The 20988-nt window shown below is 44.6% G+C and overlaps 1 protein-coding gene across 1 annotated transcript; it reads left to right on the forward strand.

The window, feature by feature from the left end:
• Positions 1-1492: 1492 nt before the first annotated feature.
• On the forward strand, positions 1493-2437 carry mafaa (MAF bZIP transcription factor Aa; the record flags this gene model as incomplete). Its single annotated transcript, XM_084307623.1, has 1 exon — positions 1493-2437. One exon carries the CDS (start codon positions 1493-1495, stop codon positions 2435-2437), a length of 945 nt encoding a protein of 314 aa, XP_084163749.1.
• Positions 2438-20988: the final 18551 nt, after the last annotated feature.

Below are 20988 nucleotides of genomic sequence, written 5' to 3' on the forward strand. Positions count from 1 at the left end.
TTCCAAGTAACTGAGAAACTAACGGGAGCTATATCATCTTTCTCCCGTTCCATCCTTGCTCCTCCTGGAGTGGCTGCCCGTGCAGTTGCATCTGCTCCGTCACTAGAGGGGGGATAAGCACCTGTTGCCCGCCTCTCCGCTCCGCTCTGCTCAGACAGCTGCCAGCACTGGACCAGCGAGGGAGCTGGCGATAGGCGAATGCAAATCCGACGCCGTCGCCTCCTCCTATTGGCCCGTCACACCTCTAGGTTGGCGGGTCGTGGCAACGCCTCCTCCTTATTCGCCCGTCGCACCTCTAGGTGGGCGGGTCGTGGCAACGCCTCCTCCTTATTGGCCCGTCGCACCTCTAGGTGGGCGGGCCGGGGCGACGCTGTCTGTTATAAGTGCAGATTGCCTTGCCCAGTGGCTCAGTGACACTGCGTGGTTGCGCCGCAGAGCTTAAACAAAACAGCAACCTTACTCCGGCCCATAGAGAGAGAGAACGAATTGGAATTTATCACCTCTCATATAAACATATACACACACATACATAACACGCCGAGGCAAAAACAACAACAACAACAACAACAGCAACGTACCCCGAGTGAGGGGCACGACCGTGCGCATGGGACCGAATCCGTGAGTAGAACGACTAGAACAAATCTGGACTGACCACTGAACACACGGGACCAGAATCTCCAGTCCCACCGCCGCCGAATGAAGTATCCGTTTATCGGCATCCGACGTGTTCTTGATTATATGAACTCTGAACACTTTTCTTCTCCACACACCATTCCATTTCGGATCCAACGCGTTGAGAAGTGGGACTTTTACGCGCATCTTTACGCACGCCTGTCTAGCGTTGTGTGACCGTTGTCTGCCCTCTTGAGGTTCGTGTGTGGAAAGTTTTTTTTGGGGGGGTTACTGTGTAAATACTGCTACAGTAACTCAAGCCTGTTCGCTGGGACGTTAAGAGCTAGAAGGGACCGAGGAGAAGAAGAAGGGATACTGGGGGAATATTTCAAACACAGACGAAGGAAGGAGACGAGACGAGCAACTGTTTTATTTAATTTTTTACCAACTCAAGGACAGTAAATCGTATAGGAGGCGAGTCGATGCAGAGGTGAAGCGAGGACAAGACAGGTTGGTGTCTCCAAATGCACCGGGGGGCTCGAGTTTCACCAGGCCCGGCTCCGTGGTATTAAAGCGTGCATTTGACCTGCAGGATAAGTTGTCGACAAGAGAGCCAGGCGGAGGCGAGCTGGCAGGTGTACAAGTTCATTTACATGCATACGTATATTCACGCCACTATATATAGACGTTGTTTTAAGGACTAGCAGCCTTTTCCTCCCACCCGACCAGACTTGCAGCTGCACGCACCAGGGGCGTGCGTACGTCTAAATATATATCACCCGCACAGTCTTGTGTTCCTCCTCGCAATCTGTATCCGAGAGAGCTGCCCGGCGCTGCCGCAGGTTTAGCCGTGAGGGCGGGGGTCGTCGCATGGACTGACATGGCCACCGACCTCGCCATGAGCGCAGAGCTGCCCAACAGCCCTCTGGCTATCGAGTACGTCAATGACTTCGATCTGATGAAGTTCGAGGTGAAGAAGGAACCCCCCGAGGCCGACCGCTACTGCCACCGCCTCCCGCCGGGTTCTCTGTCGTCCACCCCCATCAGCACCCCCTGCTCCTCCGTGCCTTCCTCGCCGAGCTTCTGCGCCCCCAGCCCGGGCGCCCCGCCGAACCAGAACCTCACCAACGGCGTCGGCAGCAACAACAATAACAGCGGCAGTAATAACACTCAGAACAGCACGGGGGGCAAACCGCAGCTGGAAGACCTGTACTGGATCCCCAGCTACCAGCACCACATCAACCCAGAGGCGCTCAACTTGACCCCGGAGGATGCGGTGGAGGCCCTGATCGGTAACGCCCATCACCATCACCACCATCACCAGGGCTACGAGGGCTTCCGCGGGCAGCAGTATGTGGGAGAGGACCTGTCCACGGCCTCGACGGCGCACCATCACCAGGCCCACCACCATCACCACCACCACGGCCACCACGCCCGCCTCGAGGACCGTTTCTCGGACGACCAGCTGGTCAGCATGACGGTGCGGGAGCTCAACCGGCAACTGCGCGGCTTCAGTAAAGAGGAGGTGATCCGCCTGAAACAGAAGAGACGCACGCTTAAGAACCGCGGCTACGCGCAGTCCTGCCGCTACAAGCGTGTGCAGCAGAGGCACATGTTGGAGTCGGAGAAGTGCACGCTGCAGAGTCAGGTGGAGCAGCTGAAGCAGGACGTGGCGCGCCTCGCCAAGGAGCGGGATCTTTACAAGGAGAAGTATGAGAAGCTGGCCAGTCGGACCTATAGTGGCGGCGGTGGTGGGCCCGCTAACAACAGAGATCCGTCCGCGGGCAACCACGGGAAACAGCCCAACACTGAATTCTTCATGTGAGAGACTCATTTGTAGCATAATAATAGACTGATATTGTATCCCCGGCCCAACCCCATCCCTCCCCACCTAAACTTAATTTAAAAATATTATTAATATTTTTTCTCAGTTTGCATTTTGTTTACAGTTATTCTCCTCTGACAACGGACTATAATTGTACATTTAAAAAAGAACACACAATTTAACAATGCTTCATATCTAGACAAATAAGCATTAGGTGCGCACATAAGTAATCCTTGTGCGCATGATAAGTCTTAAATGTGTTTGTTTGGATGAACCTCTCTGTAGCCACACAGACCTCTGGACATGGGATCACTTTGTCAAACCGAAAGACTACTCTCCGATGCAATATAATCGATACAAGGAATCATGATCAATTAAGTCTTACTGAGCCCCTCTGACGACGAACAAGACTGTCTTAATACAGAGAGAGATTTTTTATCTTAAAATCCGGGGGATGAATTTACGTTTTTATCTTTGTCAGATTGTTGGGACTGAAACAGAAGCGAGCAGACACGGAGGGCAGGGGGAAGCAATACATATATACTCCCCGACCAGGTGAAGGTGTCGGTGGAGGGACAGTCTCTGACGCAGAAAAAGGACATTTGAATATTGCAAGTCTAGTTTCCGCCCCTATTAGCAACCCTGCATGCAGGACATGTATGGTACCCCGAACCTCCAGTCATCCCTAAAGTCCTTACACATGTATGGAAACGCATGGCCCATGGTTCTCTGTTTGATCGCTTCTCCCCCTCTCTCCCCCCTTTCTCCTCTCCTCCTCCCATCAGTAAGGCCTGGGTAATGCGAAAACCACTAAAATTATCTCCCAATAACCCCCCCCTCCCGAGAGGTGCAAGGAGGACTGCAGACGAATCGCGCGAATCGACGAGTAAATAATGGATGCGTCTTTGCCGCTATTTTCAATCAATTTTTCTATTGTTTTAAAAAGAAAAGAAAAACAACAAAAAAAGATATGAACTGAGCCAGATTTTAGACTGTATTTATTTCCACCTGTACATACGTGTAGAGAACAGTTACTGTGTTATTTTACCCTCTTTCTAAAAAGAACAGCTTTTGTTGCTTGATTCTTCAAAAACGTCTTAATACTACAATGTTTGTATGTTACAGCATGCAAATAGTCAATGGAAACCCTCCCCCTACTGTATAATGTCAAGGGAAGCCTTTACTGCACTAAGAAGAGATCAAATTGGAGAAACCTTTTTTAAATTATATATATATATATATATATATATATATATATATATATATATATATATATATATATATATATATATATATATATATATATATATATATATATATATATATATATATATATATATATATATATATATATATATATATACTGACCTCTGATCTGTTAAGACTCAAAATGTGGACATGAATTTGACAGAAGACTCCCAGACCATATAAGAAAAATTAAGGACTGCATTCGCTGCTAAAACTCTATGCACCATCCTGACGATGAAAAAAGAACAAACACTTACTATATAGGCATACGTTTTGTCTTTATTTTTTATTTATTTTTATTTTACTTTTTTAAAAGGTATAGCCTACGATTTCTAAGGCCTGTGGGTTATTCTGCAGTCCCCATGTCTTAAACCCTTCTATCTGATAGGAGGATGCTTGTTAAAAAGAGGCAACGTATACCGGTGGCACAAACTGCTGTCTTGGAGTAACTCAATCCATTATCCTGTCAACAAGAATCCCTAGTTTGTGTGTTACCTGCTGCCTAGATATATGTGCAATATTGTGCAGAAGTCGCCTGCCATAGCTGTACACCTGTTGAATGGCGACTTGTGCAGTTATGTGGACGGAAATTAGAACATGAGTCTGATCACTGATGCCACGAAATAGCACCCATGTAATGCAAACAAATTAGAGGATGAATTCTCATTTGGCCTAATAATGTTTTGTAACATGTCTGGAATCGTTTTCAATATAGGGCCCATCCCTTTAACCTTGGTGTTTTTATATGAGGACAAATAATAATACAAACCAATTTATTTTGTCTAACCCTTGCCCCCCCCCTGCCAATCAATTCATCAACTTCGGTGCTGGTCAACATTTTCCTTGGCCAAATTTCTAATTCATTTGACTTTTTGGTTCAATTAAATCCCACATTTGGGCATTTCATCCCGAGGTTTAAGCCGGTAGATATTGTCTGGATCTGAGTAAGATGGTGAAGTAACTTCTGCACAGTGCTGTTTATGTATATCTGTACATATAATTTCTATATTTATTCGAGGAACATGTCCTAACGTGTCAACAATGTCCGAAGGTGTCAACAAGTGAAAACATGCAAATGTTTCGAAATGGAATGTTGTTGAGAATCTTGTTTTCATAATGTTTAATAAAAAGTTCTGTCGGAAATCTACATTCAACTGATCCCGTCATTCGTTTGTAATTAACAGTGGAAATTGGCCATTTCGATTTAGCAAAAGCTGGACACCTCTTAATTATATTATTAATAGGTTTTTATTTCACTTGGCTTGTCGGATTTTGCTTGAATTTCATCCATCACGTGGATTCAATACGAAAATAGTCATTTAAATACAAAGCTATAATTAAAAAAATATTTACTATCAATATAATTTACTAAATCATTAATTATAAGCACCATTATTATTACAAATGACCTGATTCAAATGGAAAGAATAAAAACAGTCAAATTAAGAATGGGGAACTTATGTCTCGCTTACACCTCCGACAGGAACATTTAATTTGAACGAAATTCACTCCGGATTTATGGTAAATATAAAAACATTTAAATCAATCATTTAAAATCGAAACTTTTTTGTGATCAATAGTTAACTTAATTAACATAATTAAACACGAAAAAATTAGCAAACTAACCTGTGGGCATAATGTTGCCAAAACGCAATGAATAGCCCAATCATATGAAAATTATAATTATCTTTATAATGTTGTAAGTAACTACAAACAGCATATATGCACAGTATATCCATTAATTTGTAAGGGCTTGGCTATATATAGTCTATCCTGTCGTTTCAGAAGAACAGCTGAATAATTAACTAAAACGAGATGAATAATTTAAAATCGAACTTACATTCCTTCATGTTTGGGTGTTTAATTTTGCCCCTGGGCAATTGTCTATAATATTTCTTCAACTATAACGGCAGTTCGCATTTGAACCATTGAGGTGATGATAGAACGCGGTTATTGCGTACATTAGTCTCATTTAGCCCGTGTCTAAGAGGAAGGCTCGGACAGATGAGAGAGGTTGTTTTGCTATCTGGCAACATCAGTGGACCAATTTGTCTCTGTGTAATGTGCCACGCTGCCCGGCCCGCGTGCCGCCCAGCTCGCTGCTCGCTGTCCCGGGACTGCCCGTCAATCAGCCGGCCTCCCCTCAGCCTCCTCCGCCTCTCTCCATGTCAACCCGCGGTGGATTGATGGCTCTCTGAGGGACGCGGCCTGTTTACCGCCCCGGTGTGAAGCTCAGCGCGGTGGAGGCGCCTGCTGCTGCCACGACTAAAGACAACAGGGTAAGACAGTAGACTCTCTCTCTCTCTCTCTCTCTCTCTCTCTCTCTCTCTCTCTCTCTCTCTCTCTCTCTCTCTCTCTCTCTCTCTCTCTCTCTCTCTCTCTCTCTCTCTCTCTCTCTCTCTCTCTCTCTCTCTCTCTCTCTCTCTCTCTCTCTCTCTCTCTCTCTCTCTCTCTCTCCCTCTCTTTATCTCTTTCGCTCTAACGTATTGTCTGTGGCGTATGTGTGTTCGTGTGTGTGTGCGTGTGCATGCGCGCGCAGTGTTTGTGTGTAAGAGAGAGTATGAATGTCTCTGTGTCGTGTGTGTGTGTGTGTGTGTGTGTGTGTGTGTGTGTTGTGTGTGTGTGTGTTATGGGGATTTGTGAGCTCACTAAGATGCATTCGGTTGTCTTTCCTCTCAGGATGGAGGCAGGTTTGGGACAGAATGATGCTGCTGATCATTTAGTGTTGGGTGGCGACACGTTAACACGCTATACAATAACATTACTTTTCCCAGTAAGTAGTGTAACTAATTACGACCTCAATTTCAGTAATAATGTGACAGTTACCCCATAAAAACAACAACTCGTTACACTGTGATTTTCTCAAGACCAAAGAAGACAAGAACGTGACTAATTGTTGATCTGTAATCTATCCAAACTGCACCCAAGGCTTGTAAGAGAACCCAATGTAAAAAAAAAAAGAGAAGATCTCACTCTAAAAGGATGAAACAGCACTTCCTCGACCCCTGGGTAGAATTCAAGTTTATACGTCATCAGCGCTGTTTCATCCTTTTGGTGTGGGAGAGGAGGCTTGCATGTTCTCCTATTTCCCACTTAAATACGATACAAAATAAGACCTCAAATCTCTTGGAGCACCCGCTGTCCACAGCACATCAGCGGGTTGTTTAAACACATTGGCCATCGTCAGTTTAAACCAGCTGTGATTCTGTTCGAACCTGAAGTATAGTAGCCTTGTTACCAAACCGCCAACGCTGTTGGGGAAAAGGCTGCATGGTTCTCAGTTAATGAGCTTTCACACCAGGCAGAGGTGCTGCGCTGTGTGGCACCGTGTCTGGGCCCTCCGTTGAAAACGGAGCTCTATAGCTCACCACATAATCGGTGCTTGCGGCAGCGTGCGTGTCTGGTTTGAAAATCCCTTGAGGTGCTGCTATACCCCGACGTGATCATTCGCACAGAGGCGCACAGGAGACAGCCTATATGTTGTACCGAATGTTGACGATAAGAAAGGGGGTAACGGAGGTAATGTAACGAGTAATGTAAGATAATTACTGCTCCCAGAGAGTAATAAGTAAAGTGATACTATTACTTTTGAAATGAGGAACGAGGAATATATAACTTGTTTGTGTGTGTGTCTGTGTGTGTGTGTCAGTGTGTGTGTGTGTGTGTGTGTGTATTGTCTCTTGTGTTTCTCAGTTTCTTTCTGTATAATGTGAATCTGTGTATTTCAGTGTGTCTACCTGTGCGTGTGTGTTTTTCTGTGTGTGTCTGTGCACACATCTGTGTGTGTGTGTGTGTGTGTTATAAAATCACAACACACACACACCAGCGCAAACATGGGGTTATAGGTCATTGGGGTGGGGCTATTAGACGTGGGGTTATAGGTCGTCAGGGTGATGGGGTTATTAGACGTAGGGTTACAGTTCAAATAGAAATGGAAACCTAAGCGGCTCACTACTGCGCGCATGCTTGTCATGCGTTTGCATGCTCACTAAAGTGTGTGTGTGTGTGTGTGTGTGTGTGTGTGTGTGTGTAGCAGTGTAGCTGTACCATGTGGAAAGTCAAAGAGTACATGTTTCCAATAGGCTGATGATCAACGCTGCAAGATTTAGACCAAATAAATAGCCAGAACTGTCCCAAACATATGTGCTCAAAGTCATTATGGTCTCATATTTGCCAGTAGTCTTTTCAGTTATTGGGGTTAATCACAACAAGTTAATCAAAATCAAATCAAATCAAATCTAATTTATTTGTAAAGCCCGAAATCACAAGGTAATGTCCCCATGGGCCGGACATGTCTTCTTTAAACAAGTCAAGAAGAAACATCACAATAAATCAAGAACAATAACCCACCATTAAATCCAAAATAAATGTAAAATAAATAAATAAATAAATAAATAAATAAATAACTAACTAAATAAATAAATAAATAAATAAATAAATAAATAAATAAATAAATAAATAAATAAATAAATAAATAAATAAATAAATAAATAAATAAATAAATAAATAAATAAATAAATAAATAAATAAATAAATAAATAAATAAATGCAACACTCCCAGACATACCCCAGCGAAGGTAAGATAAAACTCACTAAAAACCTAGCAATAGGAAAAAAGCACCACAGGCGATGTGGAGAGAAACCTTAGAAGGGCCGTTCAAGGGGGGATCAAGGGAGGATACAGTTGGTCTCAGAGGGTTACTGTGGCTGCGTTCACACTGCAGGCCGAAGGTGCTCAATTCTGATTTATTACTCAGATCAGATTTTTTGTTTGGCCGTTCACATTATTTTCAAAATGTGGCCAATATTAGATTCCAGTGTGAACTGGTCACGCTCCTGAACTGACCCGCAGGCTCAAATGAACAATAAAGAAGATTGAAAAAATAATTTTCTTTTGACGAATGTATAGAGAGACGTAAAAGTCGCATGAAAGTTGCATGAAAAGATCAGACCTGTATCTGATTTCGGACCACATTATGAAAGTGGCCCAAATCAGAATTTAAAAGATGTGATTCCATAAAAAAAATTTGATCACACTTTCATACAAGAATCAGATCTGAGTCACATATTATATAAGCAAACCAATAATGATCTGGGCCTTTTTGGCTGCTGTGTGGAACGTATAGCCATTGATATTGACTGATGTCATTCACCAAGATGACACATTTGGAGCTTAATTGGTTAACTTAAAAGTAATGATTATAGTATTGTTGGTCTCAGTCCAACCCATTCAACCCATTCAGATTCAGATTCAGATTCAGACAACTTTATTGATCCCACGTGGGGCAATTCATATTGTAGCTTTGCACAAGTAACAAACACATATCAACGACAACACAGCAACAACAACATTCCATGCTATACACAGTCCAGTAAAAGTAAAAGTAAAAACAGACAGGTGTATAGGTTATAGTGACTACTGTCTGAGTTTAAAAGTCTGATAGCCGAGGGGACAAAAGATTTAGCGTAACGGTTGGTCCTACTCAGTGGCGGCCGGTGTGAACTACATTTGGGTGGGTGCGGGGGGGGGGTGAATGGTGGGGGGGGCAAGCGGACAGCTGACCAAGCTTATACTGACTCATAACGTTACCAACGTTAAGTCGAGTTCATTCATACTGCACTAGTACACATATGATCAATCCAATAATGAACACATATATATATCCTGTCATTTTAAACAAGTTACCATTCATTCATTCATCCATTATGCGTCACCTGCGGCAAAATTAAATGTTATAGTTCAACAACAACACGCTGTGTTGAGAGAGCGAGAGAGAGAGAGCGAGAGAGAGAGAGAGCGAGAGAGAGAGAGAGAGAGAGAGAGAGAGAGAGAGAGAGAGAGAGAGAGAGAGAGAGAGAGCGAGAGAGAGAGAGAGAGAGAGAGAGAGAGAGAGAGAGAGAGACCGCATTAACTCACTTTGTTTAGGTGAAACGTGGTCCAGGAGGGCTTGATAAAGTGTATATGTCCACTGTCACACAGTCCCAGACTGTAGTATATCCACTGTCCAGACTGCATCCAGCTAGCCAAATAGCTTCTTGTTAGCCAGGTTAGGCACCACAACACAACAGCATCGAACAGCCTGCAAACTGTGGTGTTATGTTAATATGGGTGCGCTATACGAGAGTGGACAGGCCACCGTACCGGGGTCAGGGGGAGTTCGAGAGGAACCTAGAATGGACACCCGTGTAATGTAGCGACGCATAATCGAATAAAGATCCTAACAACCAAAGCAGAGGACTCACGTATTTGTTACCGTGTGAAGTAACACGACATGGTGTCAGAAGTCCTGCAAGAGTTGTGTATGAGTTCGGTCGGACGTTAAAGTGCCATTTGAGACTCGTTGATGACGAAGAAAAGCAGAAGGAAGAAAAAAAAGATGCTGGCTAATAACGCTTCAGCCCCGGTAGCGGCAGCGGTTTCAAGTGCTACGTTTAGCATCCAGCCTCCCGAGTCCTTCGACTTTTCAAAGCCGCAAGAGTGGGCCAAGTGGATACGCAGGTTCGAAAGATTCCGTCTGGCAAGTAACCTAAATGCTAGCTCTGAAGATAATCAAGTCAACACGCTAATATATTGTATGGGCGATGAGGCGGACGATATTTTACATGGATTAAATCTGGCTGTTGATCTACGACGTACGTACCAAGGAGTGCGGGATGGATTGCAAGGTTTCTTCGTGGTCAAGAAAAACGTGATCTATGAATGAGCCAAATTTAATATGCGCAAACAGGGAGAATGTGAAACAGTCGACTCCTTTGTGACGGCATTGTATGCGCTGGCGGAGCATTGTACATACGGAGTGTTACATGATGAACTTATACGTGACAGGCTTGTCGTCGGTCTGATGGATAAGCGGCTGTCAGAACGCATGCAGCTGGACCCAGACTTGACCCTGGAGAGGGCAATGAACATGGCGAGGCAGAGTGAGGAGGTGAAACGACAGCAATCCTCTCTGCGAGGGGACGCCAGGACAGAGGCAAGTGACATTAAATCGGTGGACAGGGTGTTTAAGAGCAGTAGCAAGAATTATGCTAAGAACAGCCCCCAACAGGCTAACAGCTAACCAGCCAAATCACACAGTACCCAGTACTCGAGGGGGAGAAGTGTCCAGTGTCATAAATGTGGCAGTTCTCAGCTCCACCCACAGCGCGATTGTCCTGCTAATGAGGTGAAATGCCATTCATGTGGGAAGATGGGGCATTATAAACGTGTGTGTAAATCTTCCAAAAATGTACATGAGGTTGAAGAAGACTATTCCTGCTCCTGTGATGGGGAGGAGGAGCACATGTTCTTGGGCAGCATCACAACTGATGGTGAGCCATGGATGGTCGACATAGACATCAATGGCAGACGTGTGCCATTCAAAATAGACACTGGCGCTGATGTTACTGTGATGCCTCACACTGTATTCAGAGAGATCTACAGACACAAGGATCCACCTACCCTACAGAAAGCAACAAAACCACTGATGGGACCTGGGAGGAGTCCACTAGATGTTGTGGGCGTCGCCAAGCTGTTGCTGAGGAGAGGAGAGAGAGAGGTGTTGGAGGACGTGTACGTCGCTCGACACCTGCACTCAGCGTTGCTGGGGAGACCTGCTATCAACAAGATGGAGCTTGTGGCACGTCTAGACAGTATCACGATGGAGACGCTCAAGACGACCTAACCGAAGATATTCAGTGGTCTCGGTGAGATAAAACAGCCGTATGCAATCAGGCTGAAACCGGGGGCTCAACCATTCTCACTGAAGACGCCCAGAAGGATTCCATTGCCACTGATGGACAAAGTCAAGCAAGAACTGTCCCGCATGGAAAGCCTCGGAGTGATCAGCCGGATCGAGGAGCCAACCGACTGGTGCGCTGGCATGGTAGTAGTCCCTAAGAAGAAGACAGGTGACGTACGCATATGTGTCGATCTCACAAACCTCAATGAGTCAGTGTGCCGGGAGAAATACACCCTGCCAACAGTCGAGGAAACACTGGGAATGCTGGCCGGAGCCAGGATATTCAGCAAGTTAGAGGCAAACATGGGATTTTGGCAAATACCCCTGACTGAGGAGTCGTCAAAGTACACAACCTTCATCACGCCGTTTGGTCGTTACCACTTTAATCGCCTACCTTTCGGCATCGCCTCCGCCCCAGAACACTTCCAAAACAGAATGGTGACTGAGGTCACAGAGGGGCTGGAGGGTGTCGTCTGCCACATGGATGATGTGCTGGTGTGGGGCCGATCACAAGAGGAGCATGACGCTCGTCTGCATGTCGTGCTGGGGAGGATCGAGAAAGCAGGAATCACCCTGAACACCGACAAGTGCAACCTGTCAAAAGAAGAGGTGACCTTTCTAGGCCATGTGATCTCCAGCAGTGGCATCAACCCCGACCCGAGTAAGACGGATGCCGTGAGGAGGATGGAGGAGCCGACAAATGTCAGTGAGCTCAGAAGCTTTCTCGGCATGGTAAACCAGCTGGGGAAGTTTATCCCGCAGCTGGCGGAGAGAGACAAGCCCCTGCGAGACCTTCTGTCAAAGAAGAACTGCTGGCTGTGGGGTATTGAGCAGGCCAGAGCCTTTCAAGATTTAAAAGATGCACTAATATCTCCACCAGTGTTGGCCATGTACGATAACCACAGGGAGTGCAAAGTCTCAGCGGATGCGTCCTCGTACGGCTTGGGGAGTGTGCTTCTCCAAGAATGGGATGGAGTGTGGAGACCAGTAGCCTATGTGTCGCGGTCTCTCACACAGACTGAGCAGAGATACGCACAGGTTGAGAAGGAGGCCCTGGGGTTGACCTGGGCTTGCGAGAGGTTTAGACATTTTCTCATCGGCAGACACTTCCAGCTGGAGACGGACCACAAGCCTCTCCTGAGTCTCCTGGGGTCTCAGGCGTTGGATGATCTCCCTCCACGGATTCTACGCTTCCGGATGCGCCTGATGTGCTATTCCTATTCCATTGCACACGTGCCAGGGAAGAGCCTGTGGACTGCTGATACGCTCTCACATGCTCCTGTGAAGAGGAGAGAGACACCAGAGGAGAAGGAGTTATTTGAGAATACAAATATCTATGTGGACATGGTAATGGAGAACCTGCCAGCGAGCACTGCCTACCTGGACGAGCTGAGAGAGCAGTTGGAGGGGGACAGTGTGTGTGCACAGGTGAAGCAGCGGTGTACAGAGGGATGGCCAGCACACAACAGTGAACCGGCTCTCAGGCTGTACTGGGCAGAACAGGCGTCACTCACAGTAGAGGATGGACTGTTGCTGAGGGGAAGCAGGCTTGTAATCCCTTCAACAATGAGAAACAACGTGCTTGCCAGGCTGCATGAAGGTGCAGGGAGCGCGCACGGCAGTCTGTATGGTGGCCCGGGCTCAGCCAGCAGCTGAATGAGCTGGTCCTCAACTGCCGAACATGCAGCAAAGAGAGAGAGAACCAAAGGGAGCCCCTGATGCCATCTCAATACCCGGGGCGACCGTGGCAGAAGTTGGGAGCAGACCTGTTCATGCTGGAGAGCAAGACTTACCTGCTGGTCGTGGATTATGCATCAAGGTACGTGGAGATCGCTCTGCTGACTCCCACAAAATCAACAGACGTCATCCACCACCTGAAGTCAATATTTGCACGGCACGGTATCCCGGAGGAACTGGTGACGGATAATGGGCCGCAATTCTCCGGAATGGCCTTTGCGACATCATATGGGTTTCGCCATGTCACAAGCAGCCAGAGATATCCCCAGAGTAATGGGGAGGCAGAACGTGCTGTCAAGACGGTAAACGGCCTCCTGAAAAAGGCAGCCGACCCATACCGTGCTCTGCTGGCATACAGAGCCACCCCGTTGCATAACGGATACAGTCCAGCCCAGCTTCTTATGGGGAGGAGACTCCGAACAACGATACCAACGCTTCCTGCTCTACTGGTCCCTGCTCTTCCCGACAGTAAGGCGGTTGTTCTGAAGGAAGAGGAGAAGAGAATGAGAGATGCACAAAGCTACAACCGGCGTCATCGTGCACGAAGTCTCGACAGGCTCACTCCAGGAAAGGAAGTGTGGGTCACAGGTCAAAGTGCAACTGGAGTTGTGGTCAGCAGTCACCCCACTCCACGTTCGTACATCATAGATGGACCCCATGGAACATTAAGGCGAAACCGTCGCCATCTCGTCCCCATGGAGCCCTCACCGGAGCAGAGTGCAGCAGAACCTACGGAGCAGGAGGTCCTGGAACCACCAGATACTCCCAGAACCAGGTCTGGGAGATGTGTGGTGAAACCAACTAGGTTGGACTTGTAAGAGACAGTAGAGAGAGATTAAAGAAAAGTGACATTCCTGCAATAGAATGAAAGAGGTTTATGGTTAAGCTAAGACATGTGTTTCATGTTTATATATATATTCGTTTAGATATAATGTTCGAAAGAAAGCAATTGCTATGTTTAATATAGCCTATGGTTTATATGGCGTTAAAGAAAATGTTTAGATCAGTTCAGATCGGAACAGACCTTTTAGATATAGAGGCAGAATAATCCTCTAAGGTCTGGGGAATCAATGGCAGTCTACCCATTGATTCTAGAAAGGGAGATGTGGTGTTATGTTAATATGGGTGCGCTATACGAGAGTGGACAGGCCACCGTACCGCGGTCAGGGGGAGTTCGAGAGGAACCTAGAATGGACACCCGTGTAATGTAGCGACGCATAAGCTAATAAAGATACTAACAACCAAAGCAGAGGACTCACGTATTTGTTACCGTGTGAAGTAACACGACACAAACTACCTGGCGTTCTATCGCCCTGCTCTAAGACAAACTCTAACCTTAACCAACTTTGAAAGAGTGCCTAAGCTTAACCGTCGAAAGAACTTGCTGTCATGCTCTAAGACAAACTCTAACCTTAACCAACTTCGAAGAGTAACTAAGCTTAACCAGTGTAGAAACAGGCGTCGGCCAATCAGAGAGCGTCTCCGAGAAATGCGGCTAGAGCGTCTCCGAGAAATGCGGCTACGGAAAGTATAGACGCTGCTTGCTTAGATGATATAGATCGCTTGAAAACGCGCCCGGCTTCCATCATATTACATCATATTTCAACGCACAGTGCGTTACGTGCGTTGACCTATTTGATTGGCTGCGAGGATACAGCGATGAAACCAGTGCACGCCCTGCTGTGCGCGATATGTCTCGCCCCGGCCTGAGAGGTAGTTACTAGTGTCACTTTCTGTGAATGAAAAACTATTATTTATATTTGATATATTAATGTTATATTGTGCATTGGAAACACAAACATACTTAAAATGAGTAAATATTATTCATTTTAAACATGTTTATTTTATTTCTAGGGCTAAAAAAGAAAAAAAAAAGAAAAGAAAAAATCTTCTTCTCTCTTTTAACCAGGGAGGGCGGCGCTCTAGCGCCCACTATTGGCCGGCCGCCACTGGTCCTACTCAAAGGAACATTATAACGGCGGCCAGAAGGCAACAGTGAAAAACCGCTGGGACAGAGCATGGAGAGGTTGATTTGTGATACTCGTCCCACTGAACCAACAGATAAAAGAAAATGTTACGAGGCTTTCAATAAAATAACCATAAAAAGTGCTCAGGATCTTCTCACTAACATTAAAAGAGTCTCAACAAGTAGATCCTCTGCTGACCTTTTTTTACAATGGACTGTATTTAAGTTGAACTTCAGTTTACAATCAAACACAGTTCCCAGATACTTCCCAGGACTCAACAATCTGGACATCCTCGTCGTGAATAACACTGGCTTGATGATCGGAGTCAATTATCATATCTTTAGTTTTAGAGACATTGAGGTCCAAGTAATTATACCCATTCAACACATGCCCCCTGCATCACATTGTGTCACGCTGGTCCCACAACCTCTGCTTGTATTCTTCATGCTCTGACACCCTTAGGTGTGTGTCCATTCACTGTGTTTGGCCCTCTGCGTTATCCGTAGTTTCACAGTCTTGTTGGTTTTGGGATCACAGGCTTTCAGAAAACAGGACAGTCATTTGCCCAGATCAAGACCCTGCAATGCCTGTATGCAAAAATAACTGTATAGCTCTCTCTCTGTGTGTGTGTGTGTGTGTGTGTGTGTGTGTGTGTGTGTGTGTGTGTGTGTGTGTGTGTGTGTGTATGTGTATGTGCATGTGCATGTGCATGTGCATGTGCATGTGCATGTGCATGTGCATGTGCATGTGCATGTGCATGTGCATGTGCATGTCTATGTCTATGTCTATGTCTATGTCTATGTCTATGTCTATGTCTATGTCTATGTCTATGTCTGTGTCTGTGTCTGTGTCTGTGTCTGTGTCTATTAGACGGTGGGCCGTACCTTGCTAGAGGCTTCCGTTAGTGAAATGATTGGTCTGGTTTTAGAGAGTATATGTTATTGTAATATGAACTACATAATATACTATAATAACACATTTCCGTTTGTTAGCAACGGTTTTTGGGTCATATCTTTATGAAAATGTATGTGTTGATAAGCTAAAAACTACCTACGTTTGTGAAAAGGGGCGTTGCTGCGAAACCAATCAAAACGCGTTACAACGTCAGGTGACTTGATTTCTCCCAATGACATTCCTCCAACTCAGAAACTAGGAAGTAAATATTGCGTCTCGTCTGTTGACAACAGTGGATTTAGCTCTCAATCGGTAAGCTCTTAATTCATATACATTACTATTGAAATGCATTTTTACTTAACTTTACAGCATTATTCAAACATGATAGGAAGTTATGAGTCATCAGCAGTTTATATGCAGTCCGTTTTGCCGTCAGATTATACATGGCAAATGGTGTAGCCAGCTCACATAGACTAACGTTACGTTAGCATAGTCACTTTCTCAGATAGCAATCTAACATTACGTTAGTGGAAATCAAACAACTCTAACCCAATACTAATAAGTTGTTTCACATTCTTGTTGGGTGTTACACTATGAATGACGGTATAGCGGTCTGTGTTGTTGCCTGTGACGTTAGAAGTTTGAGGTGACGTTGTCACAACCGTTACATATGTACAAAATATACTGTCTCATAAATATACTCTTCCAATATATAAATATACATATAAATATATTGTTTTAGATGCTGTTGTCACTATGAATTAAAAGTGGGGGGCCCTGATGTAAACAAGACAAACGTCTTTCTCTGGTCTGCATCCCCTTAACAATTGTTTGATATTGGATGGTCCCTGTGCTGTTGTTTTTCTTGTACAGAAATACTGTGTAATCTCTGTAACATCTGAAATGGTACTTTGCCTCTGCAGCAACCAGATACACCCCACGTATATGGAGGAGCAGGTGCTCATCTTTGGGGGCCTCTGCTGCATCACATAGCCTATAAGAGACGAAGATAATAGTGGTAGATCGACCTAACCACCTCCAATGTACAGTTCCCCCACCCCACCTACCATACCTCCTCCAATGTACAGTTTGTACATCAAATGTATATACTCTCTTTTCTGGACTCTTTGTATCATAAACAGTACTGTATTTGCAAATCTGGTGTGTCATAATTAAATGTATAGATGTAGCAGTAGGCCTACTGTCTATCTGTATGTCATGTATGTCATATATGTTATGATGAATTGAAAATGGGGGACCCTGATGTAAACAAGATGAAAGTCTTTCTCTGGTCTGCATCCCCTTAACAATTGTGTGTATTGAGCTGTACTGTACTGTACCCATTCTGCAATCTGTTAATAACGTTTTCAATCAATCAATCAACATTTATAACACAATAACAAGTGTGAAAATAACATGTTATTTATTTGAACAGTCAGAAAAAATAAATAACGCACATCCTCCGTTTGTTGGTGCTGAGCCAAACTGTAAAAACAGTAATACATAAGAACAAAGCGGGGCTCGCAACTCACTTGTAGTTCCAAGGTGATTTTAATAAACAAAAAAGGCAGTAGATGCAACGTTTCGACCTTACCGGTCTTCCTCAAGCATGCCATTGACTGTCCCTTTGAACCTAAACATCTTCTCTTCTGCACTTCTCCACTCAGCTCCAGTGGGCAGGATGGGAAGGCAGAGGAAGAGGGTGGTGACCGGTGAAGCTGCTCCCCTCCAGAGGAAAGAGGAGAATCCTGCTGCCTTGCACCGCAAGGAGAATAAGAAGAAGGTTGACATGGGCAGTGTTCATCAACATCTCCATCGGCCTGTGCATCTTCAGCCTCGTCTGGTTCTTCTATGCCCTCTACATGCGCTTTGCCCTAGCTAAACAGGTGGTGACAATCCACCCCTCACCTCCTGTGCTTGACGCCAACAGCACCATGTCTGGGAAAATGTATGCCGCAATTCATATCTTACAAGAGATGCATTGATGTATGTGCAGGCTATTCTGCCTCCGTCTGATCAGTATGTAAAAATCACAAAGTTAGGGATATGGATGGGAATATATTTCACTGATTAAAAGAAAAACCAAAAAAAGAAGCAAAACTCATTCTGTCTCTAGTATTATTTGTTCACGCCAACTGTTTTGGAGATGAGGGTGGAAGGGAAGAAAAACAAAAAATGGTAAAGAGCAAGAATAGTTTGGTTTTCCATTATTGTTGATTAATCATCAATTGTAATGCATAATCTTTACATCTCTTACTTAATTTCTCCATTCAATCCCCAAGTTCCTCCTTTCTGTAGTGTTCGCTGTCTTTCTCAACACCTTTTTTGTTTGTTCATGGTCCGAGTGGATGTAAGAATATTACAATATCACGATGCTGGAAGAAAGTTGGAGCAGCGTGAGGCTGAAGTTGCATTTTTTTTTTCTCAATTCCTGACTATTGTGGTGGTACAGTGTCTTCAACACCCATGGGGGTAATTTGGCAGTATGTTTTTATGGGGGGGGGGGCATTCATTCGGTGTTTATTGTGTCATACTGGGCAATAATATTAATATTATTATGTCCTATTGGGGACATAATTTTAAATTCTGAGCAATTCAATCGTTTTTTTTAATGGAGAGGACGTCTGACATTAATTGAAAACTGTATTAACAGATTGCAGAATGGGTACAATACAGTACAGCTCAATACACACAATTGTTAAGGGGATGCAGTCCAGAGAAAGACTTTCGTGAGAGACCAACAAAGTGAGGTATGTAAAAACTTGGAATCAAATTGTGGTCGGATAGATCTAACGTTAATATCACGTTAACCATCTAATGGCTAGCAAGCTCATCTGTGACGTCGGTATGGCTTAATACAGTGCGAAATACAATCTTATAGTAACAAAACAATACACAAGTTGAACATAGTTTTGAACCTTTTATTAGAATAGTATTTAGGTCGGATAGATCTAACGTTAATATCACGTTAACCATCTAATGGCTAGCAAGCTCATCTGTGACGTCGGTATGGCTTAATACAGTGCGAAATACAATCTTATAGTAACAAAACAATACACAAGTTGAACATAGTTTTGAACCTTTTATTAGAATAGTATTTAGGTCGGATAGATCTAACGTTAATATCACGTTAACCATCTAATGGCTAGCAAGCTCATCTGTGACGTCGGTATGGCTTAATACAGTGCGAAATACAATCTTATAGTAACAAAACAATACACAAGTTGAACATAGTTTTGAACCTTTTATTAGAATAGTATTTACTGTCTCATGTTGCAATGTATAATCCAGACATAGCTAGCGTTCCAGTCAGATCCATTCTCCGTTGTTGACATGTTGGGGTCCTTAATTCCCGTTTCTGTATCCTTATTGGTTTATCAGCTAGAGGTGTCCAAAGATATGCATGAGCAAACATTTAATTTAAATGTAAGATTATAAACAACGTTGACCACAAAACTAGATATCACACACAAATAATTGTGTAGTCTCTCAACGCAGATCAATCAAGTTCACTTTAGACACACTCGGCCTGCCATCTATATGTGTATGTGTATGTGTATGTGTATGTGTATGTGTATGTGTATGTGTATGTGTATGTGTATGTGTAGGTGTAGGTGTATGTGTATGTGTATGTGTATGTGTATGTGTATGTGTAGGTGTATGTGTATGTGTATGTGTATGTGTATGTGTACGTGTATGTGTATGTGTACGTGTACGTGTACGTGTACGTGTACGTGTACGTGTATGTGTATGTGTATGTGTATGTGTACGTGTACACATTTGCCAGCTATTGCTGGCCACATCTCAGGCTCTGCTTAGAAAGGTCTGGAGAAATTCACAGTATAATAAGTTAGTAAACTCCAACACAGACCAAAACAAAAACAAAATGTAAACAAAGTGCAATTCCAAGGCAGGGCTCTTTGGCCTAGAGGTCACTGTTTGATGACATTACAGATTCTACTTTTAAGGTTTGTTCTTCTGTTCTTTTTCCTTCAGCCAGTTGTTTAAAATGTATTTGTCATTCGTCAGACATGAATTACATGATCTATCTCATCCACCTCACACTGCTGTTCAACATATGGAGCCAGTTTCATTTGCTCAAATTGTTAACATGTTTTTTATTTTCTTTTGTATTTGACAATGTATTTTGCACAATACTTTGACTTTGCTCTGTAGACGTTCAACACAACACTTTACTCTGTAGACGTTCAACACAACACTTTACTCTGTAGACGTTCAACACAACACTTTACTCTGTAGACGTTCAACACAACACTTTGCTCTGTAGACGTTCAACACAACACTTTACTCTGTAGACGTTCAACACAACACTTTACTCTGTAGACGTTCAACACAACACTTTACTCTGTAGACGTTCAACACAACACTTTACTCTGTAGACGTTCAACACAACACTTTACTCTGTAGACAACTTGAAGTGAGATGGACTTGACCTGTTCAGGCTTTAATTTCCTCTTAACACCTCTCTTCTCTCCCCCTCTCCTCCCTTTCCTCCTCTCCTCCCACTCCCCCTTTTCTTCCTCCTTTTCCTTCCTCTGTCCCCTCATCCTTCTCTCCCCCCTCTCCCCTCGCCTCCCATCCCCCTCTTTCTCCTCCTTGCCTCTCCTCCCTCCCCCTCTCCTCTGTCCCCCTCCTCCCCCCTCCTCCCCCCTCCTCCTCCCCCCTTATCTTTTCCATTCCCTCATGCCTCCCCCTCTCCTCCCACTCCCCCTCTTCTCTCATCCTCGCCTCTCCCCCCCTCACCTGTCCCTTCATCTCCTCCTCTCCTCCTCCTCTCTCCCCCTCCCCTGTCCCTCTCCTCCTCCCACTCCTCCTCTCCTTTACCCCCTCCTCCTAATTTCTCCCCCTCTCCTGTCCCTCTCCTCTCTTCTCTTCTCCTCTCCTCTCCTAATTTCTCCCCCTCTCCTGTCCCTCTCCTCTCTTCTCTTCTCCTCTCCTCTCATCTAATTTCTTCTCCTCTCCT

This window comes from Notolepis coatsorum (assembly GCF_963971535.1).
Source record: "Notolepis coatsorum genome assembly, chromosome: 2".
NCBI classification, from domain to species: Eukaryota; Metazoa; Chordata; class Actinopteri; order Aulopiformes; family Paralepididae; genus Notolepis; species Notolepis coatsorum.